This window comes from Gouania willdenowi, chromosome 19 (genome assembly GCF_900634775.1).
Source record: "Gouania willdenowi chromosome 19, fGouWil2.1, whole genome shotgun sequence".
Taxonomy (NCBI): Eukaryota; Metazoa; Chordata; class Actinopteri; order Blenniiformes; family Gobiesocidae; genus Gouania; species Gouania willdenowi.
The window spans coordinates 18072858-18097415 of NC_041062.1; the positions used below are offsets into that span (position 1 = coordinate 18072858).

The window sequence follows — 24558 nt, forward strand, 5'->3', positions numbered from 1 at the left end:
AAAAAAAAAAGATGCTTTTATTTATGTTTATATGTAAATTGCTGTTTCACATTGTTTAAAAAAAAATCCAAGTCTTCTCACCCAATTCGGTGAACAATGTCCTCGCACTCCTTGATGTTTCCAGCTTTAAACGCCACACAACAGAAGCCGGTTGACTCGGGGGTTTCTGGGGAGTCTCTGAAAAACAACCATCATGTGTAGATGACGTCAGGGCTCAGCCAATAGAGGGACGTGTAACAAAAACCTGTTACTCATCACATCCTGTCTCTAGCTTAGTGTGGGCAAGCCTTGCTTTATTAGGCAAAGAACCAGTCACAAATGGAAAGCAGCTGATTATCTCATATATATATAATGAATGGTAAAGCATTACTTATATAAAAAGAACATAATGTATAGGTGCACTATCCTCACCTTTACAAACCTTATGTGTTTTGTAGACATTAAAATATATGCTGGACTACCCTAATGTTTAATTACATTTATGATTTCATTTCCCAAATACTTTTTTACGTAAGTAAATTAGTTTACTGTGGTGGAGTGGTTTGTTTGCAAACACTATGGGACCCAAAAAAAAAGTCCCTTAAAACCAGCTGTGACTTAAGTTTATATTGGAAAAAATTGGTGCAGAAAAATATTTAATACAATATGAAATTTTTATTTGGAGACATAAAATGAACAAAAAGCATTTTAAAGTTGTGAAGTATATATAGTACATGCTAAAGCAGTGAGGTATATAGTAAAGTTGTGCTGTGAGAAAATAAGGTATCTTTAAAATACAACAAATATGGGCCACAAAAACATTTAATCAAGATTATTATATATTTTACTAGCTTAACATAGAATAACCTAAATGCAGTTATAGTCTTTCTTTGCTTTATTTTTAATTTTTTATTTATGTATTCCTTCTGCATTTATTAATTATATTGTATTATCTTTTTCTCCCTATTTAAATGGCAAAACTAATTTTTTCCTAATTCCAACTAGATTATTTTAGTCTTCTTTTTGAATAACATGTTAAGATTTCATTTATTCAAACAACTGTTCCTTGGAAAAAATCCACTTTGATGTCCTGACATTGTTGAACTGACAATTGCTGGAATTACTACACAGAAGTCAATGAACTTCAAAGGAACTTCAAAGTGAAAGCCGAAAGACTGGCAGTTGTCAGTCAAAACATGTCAGTAGATCAAAGTGGGATTCCCTAAGGAACAGTTGTCTGAATAAATGAAACCGTAACATATAATGCTCCTTAGCCACACAAAGTAACTCTGTTTATTAATGTGTGAGATCTGTAGTTATTTGTAAATATGCTTTTGAGTGTTCCGTCGGCTTATCGCGCATTGCCTTTGTTTTCTGTTTTTTTTTTTTATCCTTTACATTTTATAAAGTAAAATGTATACTTACGCCACACATATGCCAAATATTGTGTAGTCTGGTTGAGAAAATCGACCCACGCATGAAATCTCTGGATAATGATGCTCAAAGAGCTCCTGGTGAGGCACAAACACAGGCTGTCATTGGTTGTTCAAAGATTACGACCTGTTTACTGAGGTTAAACAACATACCAGTTTACTGCTTCGTCAGAGCACGTCAGATGTGTTTCCTTCAAGTCTAAAAGCACCTCCTGTGGGACCAAACAACCAAACCCTCACATGTTGACTGTGGCGATACCCGAGCATGGCCTCGGGCAAGAAAGGGGGCGTGGCTACATTACCTTGCTGGGCAGGTTTTTTTGCAGCACCTCTGGGATTTGCTTGCTGCAGCAACCTCCTTCCCTCCAAACTTCATTAAAGAAAATCAAACCAGTTAAGAGAAGCATGCACAATTAACGTACATTCACACTGTTAGGTACAATGGTTTCTTACCATTCCAATGTTTACTTTTCCCAAGAACTGCACCAATATACACAATCCTGTTAGGAAGAGATCTGTTAGTCCTGGTTCCCATGCTCATTTTTTCCAATTACAATTATTATTCATTATTTTTGGTGTTTGGCATCTCGAACCTTTTTTGTCAATAAACCCCCCCGATTTTAATTTAAAAAAAAAAAAATTGGAAAATTATTTTCAACAGAACACAAAGGTTGTTGGAAAACTTGATATAAAACATATTTAAGTTTTGCGTTTTAATTAAATTGTAATTTCAGTTTCAAAGAATTTCTATTTGAATGCCAATTACAAAGTCAATTCTCTGAACTTAATCACAAATTCAATTTTCGCGCACCATAGCAACAGATCTTTTCAATTACAAATACAGTTATTACAGTTGCAATTAATTAGCAATTACATGATTACAATTATAATTGACCCCAACCCTGCCACACACACACACACTACACTTACTACACACACACACACTACACTTTCTACACACGCACACACACTAATTAATTAGCAATTACATGATTACAATTATTGACCCCAACCCTGCCACACACGCACACACACACACACACACACACACACACGACAGAGGCGACAGACACACACACACGCTCACAACAACACTACACACGACACACACACACAGGGACACACACACATACACACACCACATAGACACACACACACACACAACCCACACACCAACCCACACACACACACACACACACACCCCACACCAACCACACACACACTCCCACACACACACACACACACACACACACACACACATTCACACACACACGCACACACACGTTACACACACACATACACTACACACACACACTACACACACACAGCACCCACACACACACTACACATTCTACACACGCACACACTACACATTCTACACACACACACACACACACACACACACACACACACACTTGCCTTCCATCTTTGAGACACTGTGAAGATGGACTCCTCTGGTTCATACCAGTCGTCGGCTTGTGAACAGGAAGCAGGATCCAGGGCAGAGATGGGTTCTCCATCCTAGGGCCCCCTCAGCAGTTTAATTAGGGCCGGTAGACGGTTCCATCGTGTGCTCTCCATCTGATTTAACACGAATGGACAGAGGGCTGCCCTTCAGTCGGGACAGCACCACACCAGCCTGTGGGAGGACAGTCCAGTGAGTGTTCAGTCGTTGTCCAAACCTCCACCGTACCATGGCAAAGCTCAAATATTGGCAGTAAGTAGACTTTCTTTGGTACCCCAAAAAGCCTGATCACATCTGCTTAAAAACTTCTGAGGCAGAAATGTCAAACACACAAGGCCAGATGGCCAAATCTGGCCTTGAGGGACCATCCATTCGGGCCCGTGGGAGAAGAAAGTTAAAAAAAAGACAGAAAAAACATGAATTATTGTATAGATTACCAAATAATTCAGTTGTAGATATCTCAGCCCTTCGAAATACATTAATTCAATGAAACTCCACAATATTTGGAGGATCTCAATTCTCCGTAAAAAAAATTAAAAAAAGAAGAAGAAGCAAGCATGTCAGAAAATGGAAGGATGGATGTTTATTATTTACGAAGAAGTTGTCTTTTCAATATTATTCCTTCTGCTATCATATTTGTATTCTTATTTTATGGAACTATTTTCTTTGTACATGCTACTTCTATGCTAACTATCTTCAGCTGCAGTGACACCTGCATTTCCCTCCAGGGATCAATACACCTATCTATTATTGGTTTATCATATCAATAACACATTTTATTCAATATCACATTTTATGACTTTAAAAGGGTGTTTTTATTATCAACACTTCAAAAATGCTATTTTGATGGTAATTTCTTTGTCCAGACTTGAAAGGGATGACATGATGGATGTGGATAGATTCAGTGTTTCTCAAATGGGGGTACGTGCATCCCTAGGCGGTACGCGATGGCGAGAGAGAGAGAGAAAGTGGAAAATTACAAACGAAAGCATTAAATAATGGAGTTTTATTATGTTTATTTTTAGTTTTAAAATCATAATCATTATATTGATGATGGAAATGATCTTTGATTCGAACATGAACTGAAATCAATAGGGGTGTGGGTGGGAGACATGCCACAAACTATAGGAATAAATCTATTCAGGAGGCACTAAAGTGGTTTCTCTGAATGAAGAGATAACACATATTTTAAAGAACTCAGTTTGTAAATAAGTGGAAAGAAACAGTATTTACTGCCTCATGAATAGATTTATTTCTATAGTTTGTGGTATTTCTGGGCTTCTCCCGCCTTGAATGTAGATTATAATCAATAACCTCTCCCCCACCTGTCCGCTTTTGGAGTCCTCAGGGAGGTGCCGTTGATCTCATCGATGATGTCACCCACAGATACGATCTTGTTCCCCATGAGCCTGACTACCAGGCATCAAGTCCAGGGACGAAGACCCGCCCCACTGAGATACCTGAGAGAAGTATTACAATAACTCACCAACGGCTAGAAATATACATAAATAAATAAACGTTTCTATGTTTGCTAAGGTACAAACCGCAACAAATGAGTCCTACTTCCCGACAGGGCACGACTTCATACATCTCACACATCTGCAAATGAAATGCACACAAGCTCCCATCTTAAACAGTGATTATTCCATTTAACCTTTTTAACAAAGCTGCTGCGTCACAGGAATTACGGCAGGGATCCAGGTCTCATCCAGAAAACTGCAGTTCTACGCAAACAGAATGAAAAGACAACAGTTTCTTTTATTACCACCAATATTATTGGCCATAATAAGAAGTTAAGATAATATCAAGGTTGTAAAACTTACCTCCAAGTCTAATTTAAAGTCCATGTTGGAGAGGACCAGCAACAAGGACATAAATGGCTCTAAAAAAGGGGATGTATGCAGCAGTAACAAGAATTATCTTTCATTGTTTAGTAGATAAAAGTGAGATAATCAAAGCCTCACCCACAAATTCTTCATTCCTAAGGATCGACAGTGTTGGGCAGTACCACTTGGAAGGAAAGAAACAGAATAAAACATACAGTATTAGTATGATTTCAGTTGATATCAGAAGACTTCATCTTTACATTATTAACTGCTTTTTCTATGTCTTAAATTCTCAAACATAGATTTATTGGCTTCTTTAATCCAGCGTTTGGATCAAAGAAGCCAAAACGCTGGATCAAAGAAACCCCTGAGATCAGGAGGCGGAGCTTCAGCATCAACAGGGATGAGAGAACATTTTTACTCTCCCACACCTCGGAACTCTCTTCTCCAGAGACCATCGGGCAACAGGGGGGCGTGGCCCCGCCTGACAGAACTGTCAAGTTGGCCACGACAAAAATACTGAAAGAAAAACCAAACTATAAACAAAATGCAAATATAATACACATATGACTCGTAAAATACACAAAACAACAGCAGAAATTCAACAAAATCACAGTGACTCCAAAACACACAAAATTCTTGCCTGTGTTAATGCTCAGATTCAACGTTTATTCTTTAATACTGACATGAATGTTGATAAAGTGGCCCTCGGATCAGACAATCGCGTATTTGTGGCTCCGCTTGTGATAACAGTTGCCCATCCCCGCCTTTAAAGGAATTGTGGAGGATGTTATGTTGGCTTCAAATTCCGGGTGGATCATCAAGATTATTGGTCCTCCTAATTGTTCAATCGTTCTGATGATATTGTTTACGTAAGGCCGTCAACATGCTCGTGTGCATGCACCACTTTTAAGTTGTAGCATGCTAAAGTTAGCTATTGAGACGCTCGTAGCGCTTGCCAGAGGACGCTTGTACGAGCTATGCCGGACACCAACTTTAAACAGAGCGTGCACCGAGGAAAACTGGGCTCGTGCACGCTCTCTCGCATACGTTTAATAGGCGTTCCCTCTTGGGAGCAGGTAGTGTTGTGCATTTTTTCAAAAAGTGGAGAGGGCGTTCTTTCTAAACTCGGGAAAATCCTCCTCTATTCCTTTAACATGTTCAAAAAAGGAAGACAAAATGAAGTTACTGGAATTGAAAATGAGTTCTGATTGATTTCAGAGCATTTTCATTCTACCACAGCTAGTTTTTATTATTTTTTTTTTTTTTACCAAAAATGATTACCACACTAAGCATCAACACTGTGTCTGACCTCCAGGACTCTGGGCGTGTGCAGTAGGTGAGTGAAGATCTGAGGCAGTGCTTTACGAACTGAGGGCCAAGTCTGAGCAGGAAGCGGCCCCGCCCCTGAGCTGACAGTAGCTTCCTGCAGACCCTGGTCTGCTCCACCGGCCAACGACAGAGACGACAACCTGTAGCGGTGGAACAGAGCATCAACAAGGGCTGGTGAACTCACCCTGACCACTATGTGTGTGGTGTGTGTAGAGGACTCCTACCTGCCACAGGTGTCATGATGGGTGAGCTGGCAGAAACACTGCCAGTAATCTCTGTGGGACCAGACTCAGCACCGGCCTCTGTAACAGCAAACATAAACAGATGATGATTTCTAACTTTGAAAGCTTTTATTTCAAACATCTGGATTATGCATTGCAACAACAAAAATGCTTAATTTGAGACAATAATCATGCTTTAATCTTGATTTTCGACTGTGCATTCATGGCTTTCTGCTGGATTATGCATTTCCTCATTTTCACCAATCTGCAGGAAAAAGCCTGAGAGATGCATATCTATTTATTATTTATCTTACTTACTTGTGGTAAAGAGCATCATCACTCCAGCGGGCACCACACAGTGTAACTCATACTTTACTATTCTTATATCAAAACAGTTAGTACTATTTGTTATTAATATCAAAAAAAAAGAAAAAATTCCTTTATCTACTGTCCATGGCATAAATAAATCGTGATATAGTTATTTAGTGCAATTATCCAAATTGGGTTGTGTTAATATCGGTTTCTGTAATATACTGTAATCTTTTTGTGAAATACCTTGGTTCATTTGGTGATATGCAGTTCATGTTACATCACTTGTGTTTTATACAATTGTTTATTTTATTTATACATTTAAATAATAGACAGTCGTTACTTTTTTCAAAAACATATTTCATTTATTATAAATAAATCATATAGTATATTATAAATAAGTGTATTTTTTAATAATAAATAATAATTATTTATTTACCATTAACACATCTTTTTTTTTTTCAAAAGTGACTTCCCCAAAAATAATTTTGATCTTTTTCCTTTGTTTTTGAAGTACGTTAAATGATGTTCAATTCATTGATCTATGAGGCGTACGTTATGATTTTAAAATAAAAATGATTAGAGGTAGCAGCTTTAAGTTCCGTAGTTCATATGTCAAAGTACAAAATGAATAAACTCGCCCAGGTCAGTTGCGTCTACAGATGTAGCTTACCTCCATCGGTATGATTAGGGTGTCAATTAATAATAGTTTATATTTTCTTCTGAAAAACAAATGTGCAACAGGGACCCAAGCTTGGAATCCATTGTTATTATTATTAAGTGCGACGTCAAAAAAGCTCCACCAGCTTCAACTGGTTTATTATTACACATGCAAACTGTGTGTGTGTGTGTGTGTGTGTGTGTGTGTGTGTGTGTGTGTGCATTAAAAACATGGGGACCATCACTAACGTTGGAGACCCTTTCTGAGGACCAGCTCGAGCAGCTCACAGCACGAGGCCAGGTGAGGGTTGACGTCTGTCACCGTCTGTGCATCTGACTGTAGGTTGAGCACGCACACTGCGGGAAACACACGCGCGCACACCCACGTAATAAACACACACACACACGCACACGCACCATCGTCATCGCCATTCCATTTCCTTCCTCAGCTCCGTGTGTTGTGTGTGTGTGTGTGTGTGGTGTGTGTGTGTGTGTGTGTGTGTGTTGTGTGCGTGTGTGTGTGTGAGGCTCACCTCTCAGGGTGCTGAGCAGCGGGTCCTTCGGTGCCATCACAGACGCACCGACAGACGGGCCGTCATTTAAAAACACCGACACACGCGCAGCAGCAGGAGGAGGAGGATGAGGAGGATTCCCACTTCCGTGTCGGAAACATACCGAAACACGTTCCATCCAGCGTCCCACGGCGAGAGAGGAGAGAGACTCACACACTGCAGGACAACCACTCCATGATGCTACTGAGCTGTCTATAGACACGTCTCACACACACACACACACACACACACACGCCTCCTGTCATCAGTGACAGGGGGCGGGGCTAAATGGCATCCCGTGCAGGCGCGCTTTCCTGACTCCGACACGTTATTAGACACCTGGGAGAATTGTCTAATAAATTTTCACAAATATATCCACAATTTTTACGTGTTACTCAGATCCACAAAAATATCAACAATTTACAACGTGTTTTATAATTGAAAGTGTCTATTCGTACTGTTGCCGTACGGAAACCCCCGGTCCTTACCGAAGTACACGTACATAGCGTCTTAGGGTTAGGTTATAACCCTGTATCGCAACAATTTTCAGGGTTAGGGTTAGTCTTAGTCACGTGACCTAAACTGGCGAATGGGGGTGCTGTGTGGAACACACGGTGTGGAAAGCACCACCCCTCCACTAGGGGGCAGTTTGAAGTCTGCTGAAGATTATTTTCATTTACCAATAGAAAACAGATGCTGGTGTTCACTGCAGTGTCACCACAATCACTGCAGCCTTCAATTGTCTCCTGCTGAACATATACTACCACCTCTTGGTTTGACAAAAAAATACTATTTCATAATTTTAAATGGATTTCTATTAGTTTGAAAAATACATGCGAAAATTGTGGATCTCTTTGTGAATATTTTTGAGGCAAATCTCTCCCCATATTTATAGGACACACAATGTGACTCTGCCAGAAAAGAGAGTTAATAATCACATTATTAAATATCAGCATTGTCACTAAGTAGTGGACCATTTTGACTTTTGAATGGTGTAGATTGGTTAAGAATTGGCAGAGTAATAGCAGGTCAAAATATGTCGGAAGAATAAGAATTTGGAACTTAAAGCTGCAGTTTGTAGAATACTTTCTCCGCTCCCGTTTTGAACCGAAACTTAGCCTCCCTTACCGGTATATTTTGTGAACGCTTTAGTGGCTTTTTTTTTTATCACCTCGAGATTAGTGACAAATGTATGGACTATATCTTGTGTTACTTGAGAAGTTTTCTGATATTTTAGAGACTCTAAAATGAATGCACGTATCACTGTAGTTACTGCCCAGAACAGCCGGCGGCTGCCATGAACTCCTCCCTGCCGGTGAGTACACACAGTCGGCTGTGATCCCAGCTGACTGAACGGCTGCCGCTCAAGGCAGAGACGGATAACCATCACTTCCGCATTTCAGACTAAAATTATAACTTTTGATAATCTTCTCTTTGGTTTAACACATGATTTGTCCCAATCTGTTATCACTCTCTCTCTCTGCTCAAGAAGATTTGGGATTTTTGACCAAATGATGCCAAAAAAAACATACATACTGCAGCTTTAAAAGTGGGAATGCAAGGTAAGATAGTTGTGCCTTTGAAGCTGTAGGGTGGTTATTAGCGCCCTCCCCTGGTTAATCTGTGTAACTGCTGCACAGTTTGGGGAGGCAGAGATAAACACATTCTCTGAGGTTTGTGCTGCAGTGTTAGTTGGAAGAGCTGCTCCTGGAGGATGGCCGAGCACTGAACAACTCCCCTGCAGATCCAGAAAACACAGCTCTCCTAAAACAAGGTCTGTTTTAATCCTTTCCAACACACTTTTGCAATAATAAAAAGAGTGCATTATGAAACTTAATTGTAATTTAATATATATATATATATTAGATACATTTTTATCTTGGTTTTTATAGAATTCAATTGTTTTACGTCTTTATTCTATTAACCGGTACTATTTAAAACTGTGTATTTACACATGAACTCATCCCACCTTGTTATTTAATCTTTATGAGCATTTTCATATTGTTTTTGTTTCATTTCTAAACTGTTAACCTATTAAGTCGTCAATTTTCACCATCATACCGTCGTTTGCATTTAGGTCAAGTTAACAAAGTTGCTGGCAAAAATTAGCAATGACAAAAATCACTGCTGCAAAGGGAAGTTTCTTCATGATAAAAACAGAAAGTGTATTTGTTACACTGTTATTACCATTCTGTCTTTGTGACTTTTGAGTACAAACACCCATTAAATTACACTAATCTGTAATATTTCAGTGCTTTTCAATGCAGCTCTATGTGTTGTCACGCACTGTGCAGCAGTAGTTTGTTTTTTTGATGCTCTCTTGTTCCTGAAATAGAAAGTCTGCACATGGGTTTGTACACAAAGCCACGGGCTGTAATCCTGGATTTCCTCCTAATCTTCATCTTCTCTGCCACCATGTGTGCTCAGCCACGCTGCACTACCCGTGCTATACTCCCCTGCAGAAGCAGCATTCACTGTGTGATGATTCAATTACATCAGGTTCTGGTGTATAGCACATCTACATTTTCTCACTGAGTTATTTAAAATGTCCAAACAGTGAATGTTTGGAGAACCCAGATGTCACCAATCAAATAATCAATAAGTGGTGCATTTGGAACAAGATTTAAGCAATTTAACTAAGTCCCTTCAACCCTAATATTTAACAGGAGAGCTGGAATCGAATTGATTGATTGATTATACTTATTAGTTCCAAAGGGGAAATTCAGTTTCAGTTACATCCCGACCAAGAAACATGAAAAGACAATCACATATAACATGGGAGGACAGGAACAGGTGAACTGTGGAGCAGCCAGTAGCAGGGGCGGTGCTCCGTTTCTTAGATGAGAAATATGAAACAATGGGTAAGAAGAAGAGGTAAAAAAGCACAAAACTAAACTAGGCCTTGTAGAGAGGGGCGGAGTTTGGGATCATGAGAAAAGCCAACATTGCGACAAAAACCAACAAACAACAACATTCAATTCAATACAACAGCACGTTAGCACCAGGGGATGGAGCTTTAGGATGGGTAGTTTGCAGGTCAGCCACAGGGTGGCACTGCCTTTATGGGCTCACCTCCTGCTGCCATTTGCAGGGAAGGAGGAGGGATTGGGGCCAGAGGGTTGTGTGTGAAAGTGCGGGGGATCAATGTGATCATATGCCTGTTTTCTGAGACTTCCGCTGCCGTCTCTCACAATTCGTCTCAGTGCCAATGACGTGGGACGGCGTTGTCGTAGAGATGGACCTCGAGAGTTCGTTTGCCGAGACGAAGATCCCAGGTGTTCATGGGAAAGTTGAGGGAAAGGTCAGACCTTGACGACAGGCTGTTCATCTCAGGGGGCCGAATGAGTGAAGATAAGTTGTTTTCAGACGGGCTGGTCACAATATTGACTACCAGCCCTATTGTTCCTAGTCATTCATATTCAATAATGTGGCCATTTCCCTTGACACAAACGCTCCACTCCTCCTTAAAAGTTCACTACAGTGGAATCCTTCTGAGAGTCCTGAGAGTTCGGCCCCTTCCGTCGATGACTAGCAGCTTTCCAATATTGCTACCAACATAATCCAAATTTTACGATAAATCAGGAAAATGCCAGTTCCAATCATCAGAAGACCTGTTATCATATTTCCAATCTGGTGTACGTCTTACACATCCTCAGGATATACGGGCTGCTCTGAGAGCAAGGAGGAAAATCAATGAGACTTTACCTTGGGTCAAGATTATAAACCAACAACCAAAGCTGAGCTGGACCGCAGTCATTAAAACAAAATAAAACCTTTAATGCATTCAATAAATTTTTTTTTCATTATTATTTTTTATATTTGTAAATATGGCCAAGCTGTATTAAAGTACACGTATAAATCTGTAATAAGTGATGCCTATTAAAGCCTTAATAAAGTTTAGTTTTTTTTGTTTTTGTTTTTTAAGACTTTTTAGATTAGAGGCTTTTATTTTGAAATGACTAGAACATACATAAAAAATCCATCAGAAACAAATTAGTGAAGGCATCAATAAAAAATATTAATTTCCCATAAAGATTGGTTACATCAGAAACTGAACATTAAAAGTAACATTGGATATTCATGGTAATAATACTCAAGCTTTTATTGCATCACTAAACATAATATTGCTTATTCTGCAATCCTTCATTTACATATATGCTGATTTTAAATCAATTTGTTTTTTTTATATTTAATCAATATTATTGTGTATTTGTGCAATATTTCAGTGGTTACAAAGCTTTCAATGTGTTGCAATTGTTATATGATGCACTTGATTTTATGATGGCTGTGTGTAATGCCTGCAATATTAATGTATGCACAGTAGGGATGTAACGATTAATCGTAAGGCAGTTAAAAATCGATTCACAAGTATCACGGGTGATATCGATTTTATGAAAATTGAATCGCAAGTACTTTTTTTAAACCAGCAGAGGGCGCTATCCAGAAGTGTAGGGCGGGTGGGCGGAGTCTGCTAATACTTTCTTTCTGGCCGCCCTTCTACTCTTAATATGTTAATAAATGATTCATTACCCCTTTAGCACCGAAAGAATATCTGTAATATTACTTGAATATCTGTAAAAGTCACGTTTTTCTATTAGCTCTGTCTGCTAGCATAGCATCTCTTCTTCACTGCAAGATATCTGCATGCCAACCGACCACTGTGTTACCAGCGCCCTCTGCTGGTCCAAACAAATATGACGTAAATCAGTGTAATGACAGTTTGTTTTTTTTTTAAGTCCAATTGTTAAGGCACAAAATACATTTTCAGTTGCACTTTTAAAAGAAAAAAGAACTATTATGTAGTTTTTGCATTGTTTATTATAGAACCAGAATTTAAATTAATAGGCTTCTTCATTTGTATTATTCCTTTATTTATTTCATTCAAGATTTATTTTTAGTTAAATTGCATTATTTTGAATAGTTTATCAAGGAATTCTTTTGACAATAAAAAATAAAAGGAAAATAATACAGTATTTTCTAGTTTTTTTTCCCCAAAAAAATAAAGGAATATTTTTCAGTCATCATTTGTCTACAGGCCCATTTTGTAAAATAAATCGTGAGAGAATTGTATCGTGAACCCAGTATTGTGAATCGAATCGTATCAGGAGTTGAGTGAATCGTTACATCCCTAATGCACAGGCATTTTATTTTCATATAATCTGTTCAGATCAGTGTTTAAACTGATACAATAGGATCAATTATTTTTTCTTATTTTTGTGCATTTTCAATACCTCAGGGTGATTTATCCTTAATGTTCTCCCTTACAGTTGTTACAATGGCGTCATTATGTTGTCATGGTTACTTTGAGACTTCTACACAGTAGTTTCAGTGAAAAGAAACTTGTTGCACTTTATTTTATGATGGCAGTGTGTATTTTGATATTAACTGGGTAGAATACTGTGAGATATCGCAATATATCGTCATAATATCGTATCGTGACTCAAGTATCGTGATACGTATCGTATTGCAATATTTGCCAATACTCATCCCTACGTAGCAAGTTAGGGTTAGAGTTAGGTTTAGGGTTGAAGTTAGGTTATAACCCTATATCGCAACAATTTTTAGGGTTAGGGTTAAGGGTTAAGGGTTAGGATTAGTCTTAGTCTTAGTCACGTGATTTAAACTGGCCAATGAGGGGTGTTGGGATAGAATGTCGGATACGTACGGATAGAATGTCGTTATATTGATACGGCAACCGTACGGATAGCCGCTGCCTTATTTATACATGAAGTGAATACTCGATCTCGATAATGTTAAATCATTTTTTTCCTTCCTTTGTCTTATTTTTATAAATATTGAGTTTGGCTATAGGTTCTACTTGTCATACATACATAAGGCTCGTGTACACAATGCTGATTTAAAGGTATATAATAAATGCAGCCCTATCTTCAGTATCATCCCTTATAGAAAGTGACTGTCAGCATCCTTCCAGGTTCAGCTGCCACTAACAAATGCCAGAAAGAACTGTAAATCCACATTGAGGCATAATGCAGGAGGGAGTGGACGAGTGCTGAATCAACAACAGAGCGTTCCAAGGATCGTTCATTCCTCCTCTGCAGTGCTTTCAAAGCGCTCTGCTCCACTTTATTTCTACATTTCACTGACCTGACTGAGGCATGTCGTCCACCAGGGTTGGGGTCAATTATGTTTTTCAATTACAAATGCATTTAACATTTTTCATGTTCAATTCCAATTCAATAAGCAGCATTTTTTCCAATTTCATATTTTTCTATATATGCATATTTTCTATATTTCTAATATACTTTTATTCATTTGTGATGATTGTACAGTTTGTGTGTATGATGTTGTTTTAGTGTCTTTACATTTACATTTTAGTGCATTTATTATAATATATTACGTAAAAGCCCAACTAGGGACAAGAGTTGGAATTTAGCAATAGCTATAAACTCTGTGTACAAAACATCAGTTACATTCACAGTATTGGTTTCTATTAAAACATTCTATTTTATATAATGTTAACCCACTAGCCCCTAACTCTTCTAACCCTTACCACCTGTATGAGTGTGAAGATTTATTTATTTATTTATTTATTTCAAGAAATTGAATAAAAACAAGAAAAAGTGTGTGTACTTACTGTACATGTTTCCATTTGTAGCCTACATGACTAATGACATGATATGTATTAACGTAAATATTGAAGATAGCATAAATAAATACACTGCTCGAAATGTTTTCAAAACTTTTGTTCCTGACATATTCAACTTTACATACATTAATTAATATTATACATACATAAGGCTGATAGACATGCATACTTTATACACAAAATGTTTAAAGACAATAAACGTGTTAGAATATCGCTCCTCCTCAGCTCTATATACTTTGATAAAATAGACACAAAAACTTTTCCTTGTTGTTCTGATAGTTTTAATTTGGAAATTTCCTATTCCTTTTAGTTGATACCTTCACTCTTTACATCGGAACAACCTATGTTTTATAGGCAGGTCATTTCTATTTGCTCTATACATTTTTAACTTTTTAATTTTTATTTTTTTTTAGGGTTTTAAATAATTTATTTCTTTCACTATAACGGGGAAATATAAATTGCTGCTCCACAAGTTTTTGCCAACTAAATTTGTTTTCCTACCACAGATGAACGGCTCTGTTTACTAGACATTGTTCATAATATGCAGTTTATAAAAAGTGCACAAAACAAAGAAACCTTCAATGTATTATTTATCAAACATTTTCAGATGATGTTCAATGAAATTGTAATTGACAATTTCTATAGAATTTCCATGGTAATAATTACAATTACAAAGTCAATTATCTGACCTCAATTACAATACAATTATGATTATAATGGTAACAGATTTATTCAATTACAATACTAATTATAATTACGCACTAATTGTAATTAATTATTTTTATGTGATTACAGAATCTTTGCAGGTTTTTACTATTTTTCTGACATACATGTCGGGAAGACAGTGATTGACTGTAAATGGTCGTAGAAATATAGAATAGAATAGGAAATAGAACAGAACGCAGATACTAGAAATAGGTTTTTGTTGGTTAAATGTGAATGTTCGGTGTCTCTCTCTTGTGATTCTGTAAATCATACATATTTGTGTTAAAAATATTAGCTTGTTTTTAACAAAGGAGGGATTTATACTGTATGTGTGAGCAGTCTGCTTCCAAAAACCTTTTGACAAATAAACTCTGTGTCCGCATCTGACCAGCAACCCTAAAGCTTGACTCCGTCTCATTCGTTCAAACCGCCACAACAATTAACAACAGCGCAATTACAATTATAATTGATTTCTGTGTCACACGTCATTATGCTTCTTGCTTTGCATTCTTTGCCATGTTTCACACACTATTTTTGAGTCCAGTTGACCCATTGATTGAAAGGTTGTACTGTGTGTATTTTCCACCGAATGAGCTCTCTGTGTGTGTGCACTGATGAGCTCAAACCCCGCAGTGCCCTCATCTCTCCCCTGCTTCCCCTTTTTTTTTTTTTTGGCCACTTGTCATAAATTATCTGCTGGTGCTCTCTCAGCACAGCACAGCACAGCACACTAATAAAGCCTATTCCTCCCCTCAGCTGCATCCCAGGGCTTCACGCTCCCTCTCCACCTGCCACCATGATGAAAGACTGCCTGCAGTTCCTCATCGAGCCTGCCAAGAAGCTCAAGATCAGACTCAAGGTAGGAACACACGAGATAATCAATGTCACCAGGGGTGGAGCAGAGGTTTTAAAAGTGAGGGTGTTCTAAGGGTAGGACAACCATCAACTCCCAATTTAGTCTATTAAATTATTTCACTAAAACCATGACAAAGCTGTTATTAGATCAATGATACTCAACATGCGGCTCTTTATATCTTCTTTATAGTTATTATTCACCCAGAAAACTATAGAAGGGGGAAACTTTTAACCTCTTTTTATCATTTTCTTTGGCCGTTTTTGCAACTTCCTTTGTCCAATTTTTTTTACCCCTTTTTGTTTTTTTTCAGATTTTAGCTTCCTTTTGCCAATAAATATCCCTTTTTCCAAATTTTTGTCCATTTTTGCAATTTTTTTGACACTTTTAGCCATTTCTTACCACTTTTCATCTATATACGCTACCTTTTGCCCAATAAATAACACTTGTTTCTTTTTTCCTACATGTTGCCTCGTTTTGTTCCACATTTTTGCTCTTTTTCATTATTCTTTGCCACATTTTTCTCATTAAAGCTACATAACTTCTGTTTCCTCTTTTTTTCTATTTTTATTATTTTTTTTTTTTTTGCTACTCTTGACTGCTTTTGGCTCATTTGAGTCACTTTTCACAATTTTCTTGCCATGTTTTTGCCACTTTTGGACCATTTTCTTCCACTTTTGGACCATTTTAAGCCACCTGTTACTCATCGCTGTGAACTCTTTGTTTACCTTCTTTGAACGGCGTCTTCGTCAAATGTGCTGGTTGTGACTGGCTTGGTCACCATTCATTCAATCTAACTGGACCAATACGTTTCCAGCATTGAATCCCTCTGTAAAAAGTGAGAGGAATTAATTTTTGTTTTTATGAAAGTGCGGGTGTCATAACCCCCGCATCCCTCACCTGAAGGTCACAAATCTGCAACTTTTCTACCATCCTGTGTTCTGTCTTGACTCCAGGAGTCTCGCAAGAAGGTGAAACTTGAGAAGACGGAGCCTCTGGTTGAAAGCCAGGTGTTTATTATGGAGTTAGCTCGAGAACTCAACAGACTCTGCCAGGTAGAAGCTCCTCTTTCTCCTCCACTGTTTTTGTTATGGTTATGATGAAAATGTACACTGATGACAACCCTGGGTGCTTTCAGAGGTCAAACATCCTCAGCCACATCTGGACCAGTGAGGACATCTGGCCAGCCAACGTATGCAGAGACTTTATGATGGAGTGGGCGACAGTGCTGGAGAAAAGAACTCAGGTACAACAAAGCAGAGGTGTAAAGAGTAGTGATATATCTACTCAAGTAGGACTGTGCAGATTGTAGGGATGTAACGATTAATCGTAAGGCAGTTAAAAATCGATTCATAGGTATCACGGTTCACATCGACGCTCCGATAATTGAATCGCAGTACTTTTTTTTAAACAGGAGAGAGCGTTGTATATATTTATCCTTCTCGTCCAAAAGTGTAGGCTTAGGGTTCTTAGGAATCTGCTACTACTCTCTGTCTGGCCGCCTTCTACTCCTAAACATGTTCATAAATGATTCATTACCCCTTTAGCACCAAAAGAATATCTGTAATATTACGTGAATATCTGTAAAAGTCACATTTTCTATTAGCTCTGTCTGCTAGCATAGCATCTCTTCTTCACTGCAATAATATCTGCATGCCAGGCGACCACTGGGTTACCAGCGCCCTCTGCTGGTTCAAACAAATATCTGACGTAAATACAATGCAGACTTTTTTTTGTCAAGGCACAAAATAAATTTTCAGTTGCACTTTTAAAAAGAAAAAGAACTATTATGCAGTTTTGCACTGTTTACTATAGAACCAGAATTTAAATTAATAGGCTTCTTCTTCATTTGTGTTATTCCTGATAATTTCATTTTTTGTAGTTTCACAATGTCCGTTGATTTAAAACTAAAACAATAATTTACTCAGTAACGGTTGGATGTACAAATTACTTTACTTCTTTAAAACGTGCTTAAGTAAAAGCGAATTCACTGATTTAGTACCCATAAAAGCAACTCAATTACAGCAACGTGAGTACTCCTTTGGTTCTTTCATAGTATTCTGAGCAAAATGTTGTATTCAGACAAAGGGGTACCCGTACATGGATTCAGAAATAAGAGAAATGAGCTACTTGAGCTAAAAAAGTTTGAGAACTCCTGCTCTAGAACAAAGGGTGGCTTTACATCAGTGGTAAATACTGTTGTTGTGGTAACAGTCCCATGTGTTACATGTGGTACCCCACATAATGAAATATTTCTGACCCAGCCGAGAATCCGCTCATTGGATTACCAGTTTGAGCAGCTGGAGAAGAGGGACTGGAAAGGTCACCTCCTCTGCATCCTGGAGGCAGGAGGCGAGTACGACATGGGGACGCATAAAAGGGTCATCATGGAGTGGACGCGGGAGATTAGGAGCAGACCTCAGGTGACTATACAAACATCCAGGATTATATGTCTAGAACACTTCATCTGACCCAGTTCCCACTTTATATCTAATAAAGATGATTAGGCTAAACCCCGACCTTCATACTGGTGATGTGTCGGTCGAGAACAAACAGCTGAACAATCCATGTATCATTCGTTCATTCGTTTTTCATTATGTAACAAAAACATGAAAAACAAAAAAAAAAACACTCATTATTTCATATTTGTTTCCAAAACCAAAATGAAAAAACAGAAAACGCCTTGTTTTTCGAATTCAAGCTGTTTTGCTTCGGTACAGAAAACGGAAAACGAACACCTTTATTCGTTTTATCCATTACCGTACTGTACTCTCATCCAACGCTAACGGCTATGCTAACGGAAGATCGCTGCTTCCAACTGTGCATCCGAAACGTGTCCTTTTCGCTTTATCTGGTGTTGGGCACAGAACCTTCTCACGGACATTTCAGAGGATTTAGAGACTCCTAAGTGTTGCTGAGCTAACGATATCTCTTGCCAAAGTCCGGGTCACGGACTTTGGCAAATCGGTAATGGAGAAAACAAATAAAGGTGTTTGTTTTCCGTTTTTCGTTTTCTGTACCAAAGCAAAAGAGCTTGAATTTGAAAAACAAGGCGTTTTCCTTTTTTTCATTTTGGTTTTGGAAACAAATATCAAATAATGTGTGTTTTTTTTTCTTCGTTTTTCATGTTTTTGTTACATAATGAAAAACGAATGAACGAATGATACATGGATTCTGAACGACGGGAGTCCTATTGTTTTCATTTCAACTGTAAAAGTGGAACGTGATTGGTCAATATAGTGAAGGGGAGGGGCCACACACAGAGCATGATGAGCAGGGCATTTAACCAAAGCCAGGTATGAGGGAAAGATGTGAGAGTGAGAGAATTATTCAGACACAGAGAACACGGTGTAAAGGTGAGGGATGAGAGTGAAAGGAAAGTTCATATCACACAGGCCTCACAAGCAACCTGCACAGACACATGAGAGCAGTCCACCCATCAGTGACACTAACTGGACCTTTAGTATTTGTTTTATGTAAAAAAAAAATTATAATAATAAAAATAAAAAAACTTTTGTATATGATAAATACTAGTTATAATATATGTTTTAAAAATGTTTTTGGTTACATTTTGCTTGAAGTTTTATACATAAGGCTTGAATCACACTGTCATCATCTGTCATTAACATGAATAAGGTGATATGTAGGCTGTCATGAAGTGTTGTTTGCTAAATGATGACAGTAGGGCCGGCCTTCCCGACAGGGAACACAGGCGGCTGCCTTGGGCACCATTTGCTGGAAGGGTGCCAAATTGCACCCCCAATTTTTTATTTATTTATTTAGTTTATATTAATTTAAAAAGGTGAAACACACCCTTTAAAATCACTGTACATGTTTTCTCTTAATTGAATATTCATATTCAAAATCTGTAACTATACCTGCTAATCTTCTTAAAAAAAATTTGCCTAGAGCACCAAAAAGGCTAGGGCCGGTCCTGGATGACAGCTTTGGAGCTATGTTGGCATTTTTTGGGTTACATGGAGGGATTTAGTGTGGTTAGGGTTAGGGTTAGGGTTAGGGTTTAGGTTTTTTCTTGATGACAGGATTAGGGATTAGGGTTAAGTAGAATTAGTGGTTAGGGCAACACTTAATGACAGCCTCCATGACACCTTATTCATGCTAATGACATGTGTAATGTTAGCCTCATGTATAAAACTTCAAGTAACATAAAACAAATACTAAAGGTCCCGTTAGTGTCACTGATGGCTCTTATTAGGGAGCCAAGCTGTCATCCCCATCATACCATTGTACCTTTTAAATATGTAATAATACATTTGAGAATAGAATAAAATACATCTGTATTAATCCCCAGAGAGGAAATTCACATTTGCAGCAACACAGAATAACAGCAGAGAGGAGTAAGAACAAAAATAAATACTAACATAGGATAATAGGGCAAAATGTAGACATATATAAGTTAGAAAGAAAAACAACTCAACAGCAGAAAGAAAAACAACAAATGTGCAAATGACAATTGAGGAATTAGGTTGGGGGAGGGGATGTCAGTGTGGATACAGTTCTTGTTAGACAGTGGCGTTGAACGCCTGAAGAGCTCTGTCGTGCATCGTGGTGGGATGATGCGTTGGTGGGATGAGAATAGGTGTTGATAAAATATTGATGCTATTGTGGGCGTTGTGTGTGCAGCCCACCGTGTGGCCGGGGGAGCCGGTGCTCATGATGCTGGACGACCTGGAGTTCCAGTGGAAGAGGGGACGACTGCCAAACCTGCTCCCAGCCATGGAGCTCATCATGCTGGTTCTGCTCAACGCGGACAGTCCAGTAAAGGTCAGCGTGTGTGAATATTACAGTGGTGAATATCAATCCAGTCTGAGGTCATCACTGGCTGCTACTAGATGACATGATATGAGAAAGCTGTGAAACTATGAGTTTTCATCTATCAGGCTAATAATCCCCAATGACCTCATGTGTCCTCATGTTTCCATGATGTGTTCTAATCCATGTGTGGTGTGCACACTCACAGGAGGACGTGACAAAGCAGTGGTTGGTGACAAAGCAGAGTAGTCACAGGATCGGTGAGTGGACATCAGTTCAAGATTCGCTTTGAGCTGTAAAAGATGCTCCAAGTTCTCTCCTCTGACAATACATATTTGTTATTTTCTTGTTTTCTAAATTTAAATGACTTAACCAATGCTTAGTTAGCCTGAACCTTTATTCTTCTACATCACACATTTCAAATTTAAGGCTCGAGAGGCCGAATCTGTCCGTCAGGATCGCAGACAAAACCTTGAATAATATATAAAACACTGTATAATTCTGTTTCAGATTTTTCTTACTGAAAGCTTTACACTTAAGCAGATTCAACAAGTAGGATTGCACCATAGTATTTAGTCATCTTAAATATGGAGATCATTGTTTTAATCAGAAATTAAATGGGTTAAAAGTGACCAAAAATGGTGGAAAAGGTGGTGAAATTAGATTTTAAAAACCATGGAAATTGGTTAAAATTTGCACACGAGTGGACAAAAACGAACAGGAAAAGTGTTCAAAAAAAAAAAGGATATGTCAGTATTGGCTTAAAAGTGATAGAAATGGAGGAGGGGGGTTGGGGGTAATGTAATTTAAAAAGTAGGAACAATTATTTTAAACTTGCAAATAATAACCATAGAAAATTGTGAATGTGGTTAAATTGTCAAAAATAAGCATGATTAATGGTGAAAAGTGACAATAATGGGTCAATATATGTGACATTAGGTGGGAAAAGTGGTGGAAAGGGTTAATAAGTGCTGAAAATATCTTCAAAGTAGAAAAAATGTGCAGAAAAGGCATTACAATTGGATGTAGAAATGGGAGTAATGTAGCAAAAATGCCTTAAAAGGAGCAAAAATATGGCAATTTGGTGTAGGTACAGAAAAAGGGTAAAAATAAGCAAAAATGGGCTCAAATTGTTCAAAAAATATTCATAGTTTCTTGAAGCCATCTGGCGACCCCCTCCCCCAAATGGGGTCCTGGGCACAAGATTACAATTTAGTGCTAAAAAGCACTTATTTTGTTTAAAAAGTGCTATATTTTCCTATACAAGTTTGACCCATGAAGATACACATCAACTTTAATTTAAGAGTTTCACATTCTGCCTGATAAGCCCCGCCCACCAACAGATAAAACATGTGTTGTTCACTGCTATGGCTGATCTGTGAATAAATAAGACTATACGTGTTATGTTTTCATTGTGCTTTTGTAACTGTGTTAATGTAAAATAGCAGTTTATAGCAGCAGATAAAATGCTTACAGTGTTAAAGGTTAGTAAGTTTGTTAGATGTGGAATTTAAGGACAACGTCCTAAATGTGACCAAATGTCCTCAAAGAACCACAAATTATTCACGTTGTCAAGCACTGACCATGTCTTTGTGTTTTTCAGATGCTGCTCGCTACATCCCACATAGCGGTAAGAAAGATTGATTTTATATTCTTTTATGCAGTTTTCTCTTTTCAATTTTGTCTGAATTATTTTGAGTTTGCAAATAACTGCAGTTTTTATTTTGTTGATTTTCTTTTTTTTTTTTTTTGACATATTCTGGGAATTAGTGTTGAATAATATTATAGCGTGATGTGCTGTATTATCTCAGTATATACAGTAGTACATTACAGGATATGGTGTTCAAGATTTTTATGATCAATAGAGATGTTTGATGCAGATATTATTTTTTTGTTAATATCCGATACCAATACTGTCCAATGCGAGATTTCCAACTTCAGATTATTAAACGATACGATACATACATAAATCTCATCCCTACAACATAATTTTAGGTTGTTTAGGTGTTTATGGAAATAAACACATTCAGCCTACTTTTGATGTAATGGCCCACTGCATGTATTCCACTAATAGACGTCCTCTGTGCCAAGTATGAATATTTATTAAACTATAGTAATGGAAAAACTGCCAAATTAATTTCTAATATGTTGTCTCAAGCATCAGCACATTATAAGGGTTTAAAATGTCAACACTGGAACAATTACTTTAAAATGGAAAACAATGGACATGACAATTAATGAATATGGTTGAATTGCCATAAATAAGTCTGAATTATGGTGACAAATAATGGGGCAACATATGTGAAAAAGGGGTGGAAAGGGTCTATAAGTGCCCAAAATGTCTTGAAAGTGGAAAAATGTGCAGAAAAGGCATTGAAATTTGATGGAGAAGTGGCAGAAATGAGAGTAATGTATCAAAAAAAAAAAATAGCAAAAAATATGGCAAAAAAAAGTGAGGAAAATAGGTACAAATATGGCAAGTTTGGTGTACAAGTAGTTGCAAAAAAAGGGTAAAAAAAACAAGCAGAAATGGGCTTGATTTGTTCACAAAATGGGATCCTGACCCCAAGCTTGAGAACTCCTTCTGTACACGATAGCATCTCTGACTCTTTCTGTTCTTTTCAGTGTGGAACTGGATTTGTGAGGTACCAGGTAAGACCATTCTCCCCTTCTTAAGAACATAAAGTCAGTTATAGTTTCTAATTTTCTCTTTCCTGACCCGACAGAGGACGTCACCCTGGACGCAGACTCAGCCAACCCAGACCTGCTGATCACCAGTGACGATAAGCGCATGCGCTGTGGCCTGGAGCACCGTGACGTCCTTCCCTGCCATCAACGCTTCAACGGCTGGTGGTGTGCAGTGGCAAAGGAGGGCTACTCCTCAGGGCGACACTACTGGGAGGTAGAGGTGGGCGAGCGGGACTGGCGGCTGGGTGTGGCCAAAGCGTCTGCTGTCAGGCAAGGCTTTCGCACCCTTAACACGAATACGGGCTACCTGACCCTCCGCCTGGAGAGGGGCACAGACCTGAAGGCCCTGACCGTGCCTGCTACAGTGTTACCCACATACTTGACGCCCAGGATAGTGGGCGTGTATCTGGACTATGAGCAGGGCCAGCTGTCCTTCTACGACGTGGAGAAGCGCTCACACCTTTACACCTACGATGAAAAGTTCACAGAGGAGCTGTACCCGGTGTTTGGGACTGTGGAGGTGGTCAAAGATCTGGTTATCAGGCCTGTAGATGTCAGGCAGCCTTGCCTCTGCCCCGGGCCCTGCCTCTGGAACTAACCTGGGGTCCTCCTCCAGATCACGGCAGCCAAAGAGTCCCAGCATTTATTGTGACAGAGCCCCTTGTGGACTGGAAGCCATTCTGTGTGGAATCACCATTGTTTTGGTTACACCAGGGTTGAGGTCAATTACATTTTTAAATTACAATTACGTCATCAATTATCCGTGTTCAATTACAACTCAATTATGATTACGTCGACCGACATTTTTCCAATTACAATGAAAATTACAATTATTATTTTCTCCCCGAAAGTCAATTACAATTATGTTCTCAATTGCATTGAACCACAAATACTGAACTTTTAATAAATAAGCCTCTTGTGTTAGCTTTCTGTTAGCATCTCCTATGATAACGGGTCAGTTTGACCCATGTCTTAAATCATCTGTAAAATACACTAAAAAAACATTATCTATCATCTAATTTGTTTTTAATCTCTTAGTTTCCTTGTTTGGCTTTCTTATCCAGGAGAATATTGGTTTTAATGTTTTTGGTGTGGGTGTCTGAGCCTTTTTTCTCTCAATATACCCATCAATTAATTTATTTTCAAAATGCTATAA

At 38.2% G+C, this 24558-nt stretch overlaps 1 protein-coding gene across 1 annotated transcript; it reads left to right on the plus strand.

Annotated features, from left to right (window-relative positions):
- The first annotated feature begins 9374 nt into the window (after nt 1-9374).
- On the plus strand, nt 9375-24558 carry LOC114481548 (butyrophilin subfamily 1 member A1). The gene is made up of 10 exons (XM_028476478.1): nt 9375-9550; nt 15845-15947; nt 16898-16996; nt 17080-17187; nt 18206-18364; nt 20586-20726; nt 20923-20974; nt 22318-22344; nt 23340-23366; nt 23441-24558. Exons 2-10 carry the CDS (start codon nt 15885-15887, stop codon nt 23998-24000), a joined length of 1236 nt encoding a protein of 411 aa, XP_028332279.1. The 5' UTR covers nt 9375-9550; nt 15845-15884; the 3' UTR covers nt 24001-24558.